The sequence below is a fragment of the Echinops telfairi genome, unplaced genomic scaffold (genome assembly GCF_000313985.2).
Source record: "Echinops telfairi isolate 266 unplaced genomic scaffold, ASM31398v2 ScPeMD7_5;HRSCAF=22, whole genome shotgun sequence".
Lineage (NCBI taxonomy): Eukaryota > Metazoa > Chordata > Mammalia > Afrosoricida > Tenrecidae > Echinops > Echinops telfairi.
The window spans coordinates 11,815,423-11,823,313 of NW_022103901.1; the positions used below are offsets into that span (position 1 = coordinate 11,815,423).

At 53.3% G+C, this 7,891-nt stretch overlaps 1 protein-coding gene across 1 annotated transcript in view; it reads left to right on the plus strand.

Moving 5' to 3' along the window:
* CUX1 (cut like homeobox 1) overlaps positions 1-7,891 on the plus strand; it is a 345,803-nt gene that overhangs the window by 227,613 nt on the left and 110,299 nt on the right. Inside the window, exons 5-6 of the mRNA XM_045284658.1 lie at positions 3,969-4,106; positions 6,792-6,915. Coding sequence (XP_045140593.1) covers positions 3,969-4,106; positions 6,792-6,915 — 262 coding nt within the window. The remainder of the gene's footprint in view (positions 1-3,968; positions 4,107-6,791; positions 6,916-7,891) is intronic.

Sequence of the window (7,891 nt, forward strand, 5' to 3'; positions counted from 1 at the left end):
TGAGATAATGTTCCGGGCATTTAGGAAGAGGTCCCAGATAAATGGAGGTGGCAGTCTTGTTGTTATTTGTTGATAATTACGTTCTTTGAGTCCTGGGCTGCACAATGAGCTATATGAACCTCAAAGAGAGTTTATAGGCATTAACCCTCCGAGGACTGTAAAGCACTTTGCAAGCTCGCCAGCTGGGTGGGTGAATCTGGCAGTAAAGCTTGCTGGATCCAAGAAGGCTGGGAAGACGGGGGTTACAGGATTTTGCGTGTTCCTGTTTTACGTCCGGGCGTGCCCGCCTGCCTCCCTCAGACAAGTCCCTAATTGAGCTGCTGAGATCCGAGGCTTGTGACGTTCAGAATAAAACCTAACAATACTTGTGTGGGGTTTAAATGGCATTGGAAATCATTAACGAGACAAAAAAGCTATGATTTCCCTAGATTAACATGCAGGTTGGGGTTTGGCATACCAAAATTCATTGTTTTGGTAGCTAGCCCAAACATGCTAGAGTCATTATATTGTCATGTGGTAATTAGCTGTTCCTTTAATACAAGTAATAAAAATTAAGCCTAAGAGGTACTTTAGCAATGCCTTTTACATATCCCAAAACAATATTCAAATGCTGTAGGCGTTTAGTCATTCAGCTGTACTGTAGTAAAGTTTGAAGTTTAATGCAGAGAGTTGTTTGAACATTCAGTTCGTTCTTTATTCTGCGACCAGTTTTGCTACTTAGGCATTAACCTTTAATCATGTTAAATTAAATATAAATGCCATAATGAATAATTATGAGATTGCCAGAATTTTCATTTACAATATAATGCTTTGTGAGGATTGGAAATGTGTCTGAAGGTCTAAGTCGCTATTCACTCGATCGTGTGCACATCATTTAGTATACACATACTGTTCACCGAGTTCCTTGCTGATTGGAAGCTAGTTTTCTAAAGAGGAACAGACTGGAAAAGTTGTCTGTGGAGGGCTGGGGGGCAGTGTACTAGCTTAATGCTGGCTACTGTGTTGGCCAACCTCCGTGAACAGCGGTTAGTAGAGAGGGATGTACGGGGCAACAGTTCTTACCGGTGCCTCTCCTTCACCCACCTCTGCATCAAGTCCCAGGAAGGGGCTCCGTGCTGGACCGCTCTGTCCGTCAGGCCATTTGCAGGACAGGAAGCAGAAAAGACCCTGGGGAAAATACTGAACTTGCGAAACTGAGAAACGCACACACACCATGCCCAGAACGTCCTGAGGAACACATTATTTTGTGTCCTCACTCCTCCTCCCCTCCAAGGACCATAGGAGCCTGGTGGTCTAATGGGTTACGAGTTAGGCTACTAATCGAAAGGTCAGCAGTTTGAAGCCACCAGCTGCTCATGGGGAGAAAGAGGCTTTCTCCTCTCGTAAAAGAGTTACAGTCTCAGAAACCCACAGGACCGGTTCTACCTTGTCCTACAGGGTCATTATGAGTCGGACTCAACTCAATGGCAGTGAGCTCAGAGCTAAGTTCCTTTTAACCCTGGCTCAGCTAAGCATGAAAAGCCACCAACCAGAAAGCAAGGTTGTCCTAAGCCGTAGACCCACCGGATGACAAGTGCCCAGCTGCCAGGGATATCTTGCATGGTGGGCAGCGTGGGTGCTGACCTTGTGCTCGGCGCAGCCCAGGGCTGCCTTTGGTAAACTCTGACAGGACATCGGCATTCTGGAGCGCCTGGCTGGTGGTTAGCGCCAAGTGCAGGCCTGCTGGGACCCAGCCCTACGCTCCAGGAACCAAGGGTGGTCTGACAAATGGACGGCTCCGCTATTTGAAAAGCAAGCGAGAGCTTGGAAATATATCCTTGTTGATCCTCCGTCCTTGGCCAGTGTGTTTAGCATTCCACCAGGAGAGACTAAATCTTTGCAGCCATTCCACAAGTGACGCTGGCGCCCAGGGCAGAAATATGTGCAGTAATCTTTTCCAAGCCTCACGGACTTAAGTATTCTTCGACCCCAGTGGAACCTGAGAATTCCAAAAGGAAATGGCCAGTAAGGGCATGATAATGACTTTGGGGTATAAGGGAGGTGGGGAGTGGGCAGGACTGAAGAATCAATCCCTTGCAAGAAAATTTCACGTCTTTATTTTGTGCAGAATTCGTGGTGAAGGCAAAGGTATTTGTGCCGCTAAGAGAAACCTTGGTGGTGTAGTAGCTGACGTGTTGGGCTGCCAACCACAAGGTCAGCAGTTTGAAACCACCAGCTGCCCCGAGGGAGCAAGATGAGGCTTTCTACTCCCGTTGTTACGGTCTCGGAAACCCGCAGGGGCGGTTCCACCCTGTCCTGTAGGGTCACACTATGAGTCGGGATGGACTTGATGCAGCGTGTTTGGTTTGGGAAGTGCCGGCAGCCCCCAGGTTACTTCTAAAGGCGCTCCGTCCTGAAGCCTCCTTTCAATTGCATTTGCTCCTAAGTTGGAGCAACTAGATGTTAAGTTAAATATTTCTTCTAGTACGTAATACTGTATATACTGCCCGTCTCTGTGCATAGAAAGCGTTAAAGAAACGTGTCCATATACACTAAGCCCTCGTCAGCACAGTAATATTGTCGTAACCATAATGCTCTGATGTGCCTTTCTTTAGGGGCAGTAGAATCCATTTGTGATTATGAACCATTGCGCGGGTGCCTCGGAATTTCAAGACGCTAGGCTTTAAGGGAGTCAGTTCACAGCTCTGGGGTGAACATCAGGCGTTCATATCCCAGGGACTGTCTGTATAGGACATTCCATGTGCCGGCGAAAGCCTGCTTTTCTGTAATGAGTCCCATGGTGGCTATCCCATTGTGTTGGCCACAAAGCCACTGCCAGCGAGTCTGTTCCCCAGGGGCCACAGCAGTGCGGCCCCCTGGGGTTTCCGAGACTGACTCTTGATGGGAGCAGGCAGCCCAGCACCCACTCCCCGCCATTGGGTCAGCTCCATTTACAGCAGCAACCATGTAGGACAGGTAGAACTCGATATTTGAGATTCTGAGACTAACTCTTCCTGGAGTAAAAAGCCTCATCTTTCTCCCACGGGACAGCTGGTGGGTCCCAACATCAGACCTGGATGTTCCCAGCCCAACGCACAACCACCGCTCCATCAGAAACCTCCTGACTTGGCCTACTGACTTCACGTAACTGGCCCAGATGCTGCCCTGGTCATTGGTCCACCCACTGTGTTAGAATCACGTGTGCAGCAGCTGCAGCACCACCCACTGAGCTTCCAGTTAAATAAATGCCAGCCCCACAGACCTCCCCCAGACTGGTCTTCTGTGCGTCCCTCGTCATTAACGGAGGCTGGTGGCGAAAAGGGTTCGTGTTCCGAAAGAGGGGCAGCCTCTTAACAGCCCACGGGTCGGTCTCCCCCAGCCCACCAGGTAGCCTTCTGTGGTAGGAAGACTGGCCGTCTGGAGCTGACAGACTCAGGATTGACACTCACTCTGGCTGCTAGCTGGCCTGGTGATACTGAGAAAGTTACGCAGCTTCTCCAAGCTTTTACTCTCCTCCCATGAAAACAACACCTGGCCCTTGACTTTCTTTCCAAAGACCCTGGGAGTGGTTCATGACCTGTGAGACGAGATACTCTCAGAGTTCCACCTGGGGGAAATCCACAGGGCGCCTTAAGCTCCGGGCACCGTCTCCCTGCCACCTTGTCCTCCAGGGGCAGCGCTAAGGGTGCTGAGCCCGGGGCGCCTTCCATCCCCTCCACCAGATGCGGCCCTCCTTGTACCTAATCAAAGAATGAGATGCCACTAAAGAGTTTCCCCCTAAGCCCGTGGCTTCCCACAGCCTTCCCCATCCTGTCTGGATGCTCACATCCGGGACAGAGCCGCCACAAAGGGGCCTCCGGAGGCTGGTCTGCCAGGGAAGGGGGCGGCTGACTTCCAGGGTGCCTCCGGAAACGAGGCCAGCCGCGCACCCTGGAGAAGGTGGCCTGTTTGCCTGGTTTGCGGGTGACGCGTCGTCTTGTGTCTCGCAGACCCCGTGCCGGCTCTGGACCTCGGGCAGCAGCTCCAGCTCAAGGTGCAGCGCCTGCATGACATTGAGACGGAGAACCTGAAGCTCAGGGAGACTCTGGAGGAGTACAACAAAGAGTTTGCGGAAGTGAAGAACCAAGGTGTGTGGGAGACCGTGCTTGGCTTGACTTGGCTTGGCTTTTCTTTCCTCTCTTTTAATTGCCTGTCCCGCACTGTTGGGACTGGCTCTAATGGTAGCAGACGTCATCCAGGCAGGGTGGGGCAGGAATCCTCTGGGTCGTTAAAGCGAGGTGGTAATAATGTCCCGCCCTTCCCCCCTCCCAGCGACTCCACCAGGTTGGGTTTTACGACAGGACGATGGGATCCTTGTCAGACACTTCCTGTGTCATCACATGCTCAGCTGTGCCTTTCAGGGCCCGGTGCGCTGCCTCGGGGCAACACCTGTCAGCCAGCCAGCTCAGGATCAGAGGGTCACGTACAGTAAGCCACTTAATCACCACTGCCCCTATGCCAGGGCCCCAGGACGCGTCTCAGGCTTACGCACTGCAATTTCCTTGTCAGAGCCGCCTCTGCGTTACTGACTTCTAATGAGAGCGCGGCCGTCAGGGCGGAGGGCGCCTGGCTCTTCCCGGCAGGGCAGGGAAAAGAAATCCCTCTGACATTCACCACCCCCCACTCCCCCGACATGCCAGCAGCCTGAGCCTCTCCAGCAGCTCGCAGGACAAGCCTGGCCTGCTTGTGTGTGCAGAGGATGGGGGGGGCGGGGGAGGGAAGGAGACGCCAAGGGAGGCAGGCCACTTGGCCAACTGCCCCTTCCTTCCAAGTGGCCTTTTATACCATCTGCCTCTTGGGGATCTCTAAGTAGCCAGTGAAGGTCTTGAAAAACCCCTCTGGGCTTAGAGGACACTGGGGACAGACTTGGCAGGAGGAGACCTTGTCCATGGAAAGGGTCCAGGAAGAGGTTGCAGTGTGTCCTGGGACTCAGGCTACAGAGACCCTTCCTCGGGGTCTCTGAGCTGTGGGGCAGCACCCTAGGACCCCCTTCCTCAGGGTCCCAGAACTCTTTACAGGCCAGCAGATCTTCTTTGTTGGAGTTGGGGGGCAGATGAATATGAGCTGGGGAGCCAGAGTTGGCTCTGACCCACTCAACCCTTCAGGTTCACGCCGAGTGGGCGTGCCTTGGGACTGGCAGGGGCAACTGAGCCCTCCTTGACAGCCACGCGCAGGACTTTCTCAGCTGGGATGGGTCCCAGAGGAGGGCTGCCTCCCCACAGGGAGTCCTTTCTTGACAGAGGGCCCCACGCTCTGACCAGAGGCTGGGGAGCCGCACACTCCACTCTGGGGGAGCTCGCCCCAGACCCTGCCTGCGGGCTCCGGCTTTGGACGGCCCCACTCTTTGTCTTCCGTGGAGTGATTTTGCTTCATTGGGAGGACGGTGCTGGGCGGGGGTGTGAGCTCCAACGTTGGCACCGGGCCAGCCTGAGCTGTGGGTGTCGTCGCGCCCCCCCCCCCCAAGGGCCTCCTCCGTCTTCAAATGAAAGACGAACAAAGACCCCGGAGGCCAAGCGCCCCAGTCTGCGTCCCTGCACTGCCTCTGCCGCCTCTGTATGACCTTGGGCAAATCGTCTCATTTCCTCGCCAGCCTTCCGTTCTAGGGGATGGGTCTCAGAGTTCCCACAGCTGCAGGCACGGGCCAGTCCCGTTTCTGACAGGCGGAGACCTGGCCAGCTCTGTTGTCACTAGAGCCTGGAGCCTTCTTGTCACCAGCCCTGTCTGGGCCTCACCCTAACCTGCCAGGCTCGGCTCCTGGGTTCATTCCTGCCTCAGCCGTGCCCTGAGCGCCCGCCTGTGCCAGCTGCCGGGAACTTGGGGAAGCTCAGACTCTGCCTCCTCAGAGATGGCTACCTGGGCACAGGTATGTTCCCCTAGAGGTTGGGCTCAGCGCAGACCACTGGCGCTGATCTAGGCTGGAAGCCATCCTGGTCTAGGGCCAGCCCTAAGTCTCCGGGGTAGGGTGCTCCTCTCTTCTTGTCTGCATCTGCTTAGCCTTTCTGGGCCTCCTAACAGGCCTTGTCCAGGAGCAACAGACTGCTGCCGAGCCCCTCCCACCCACCCCCACCGGCCCAGGTTCTCGTGCACCACCTGCATGGTGCTCACCCATCCTTGGGGGCATCCTGGTAGGTGCGATTCTCCCCCGGGGGACCTGGCTTCCTTTGCCTGGTCTTTCTGTTCACATCAGCCCGGCCAGAGTGCGCCCTCAGCACCAAGCTGCCAATGGAGCCTTCCGGCTGCACAGAGGAGATGCACGCTCTGTCTGCTGTAGCCTCCACCTGACTGGGTGGGGGGGTGGGGGGGTGTCTGCTGCCCCAAACACGCATTCCGTTATGGACTGCTTTTTGTGTAAGAAAGTACTTAAACCCGCACTAAAACTTTATTAATCTTCCCTCAGTATGGGGCTCATTTAAGACTCATCAATACGATGATATTATATCTGAACATTGATTTCCCCCGCCCCCCCCCCTTTAAGTTGTCTTGGAGAAACCATAGCTCTTCTTCCCAGCAAACCCCATTGATCCACCTCAGTCCAAATGTTTAAAGTTCAATTTAACATTTAGGGAGTAAAAGGTCTCCAAAGGGACTCGTAACCATTGATTTTGTGTCAGACTTGAAGTGCTAAAGTTTAAAACATACCAATCCTCCTAGGCTGCGAGAGCCTCATGTCTCCAGCCACACGGGATTGTCCTGCTCTGACTGCAGTCTGGATATATAAATATATATATATATAATTTTTTTCTCTCTCTCCCTTTCTGCCTTTCTTTCTGCAGAGGTTACGATAAAAGCACTTAAAGAGAAAATCCGAGAATATGAACAGACTTTGAAGAACCAAGCAGAGACGATAGCTCTGGAAAAGGAGCAAAAGTTACAAAATGACTTTGCCGAAAAAGAAAGGTAAGCCTGTCCCCGCTAGCCCGGGGTCCCACCGCCACACTTCACACCACTTCACCCCCTGCCTCCTGTGGGCTTCCGAGATTGTCACTCTTTATGGGAATAGAAAGTCTCATCTTTCTCCCTGGGAGCGGCTGGTGGTTTCAAACCACTGTCCCTGCGGTTAGCAGCCCACCATGTAACCGCTATGCCTAACACTTCATGCTAGAAGGTTGTCTTTCCCATGGATCGCAGGAATAAACCCAGGCTGTGAGCAAAAATCCTAGCGTTAGGCAAAATCCTGTTTGGGGGGAAATGTCAAACCAGGTGTCGTGGAGTGGGGCCAACTCCTAGTGGCCACAGGTGTAGTGGAGCCACACTGCCCTCCATAAGGTCGCCATTGATGGTGTTTAGAAGTGGGTCATCACACACGCCACACCCCCCACCCAACTCCCGGACTCCTTAAAAAAGGCAGGCATCTCTGCCTCCTTCCCATGGAGGTCCAGCGTGCCCGTGAGCGGGCCTGTGCACAGTACATGCATGAGTGCCAACAGTCTCGAAATACGACCGGGAGGATTCGGTGTAGTGTTAAGGTGACTTCTCACATTAGGTAAAAGGGTGAATTAAAATGGAAACGGTGAATCACTGGCTACGGGGGATAGGGAAGACCTAGTGAAGTGACATCTTTCCCGCATCTCTGCACTAAAGGGAGATGGGTTTGAGACTGAAGTATCAGCACTTCAACGCGATTCAGCCTGCACGCATATGGGGGCCAGTATTGGCGAGGGGGGCCATCTGTCTAAGTACGAAGCCGAGGTTGCAGAAACAAAACTGTAGTATTAAACTAAAAATGGCGCGGAGGGAGGTGGGGGGCCAGCCCCCACCGCTAATACTCTCTACGAGTTCAGTAATACTACTTCTGGATTCAGTAATGCACAATTGTACGGTTGAGATATATAAGTATTATATTAAAGTCATCGAGAGCATGAGAGATATTACA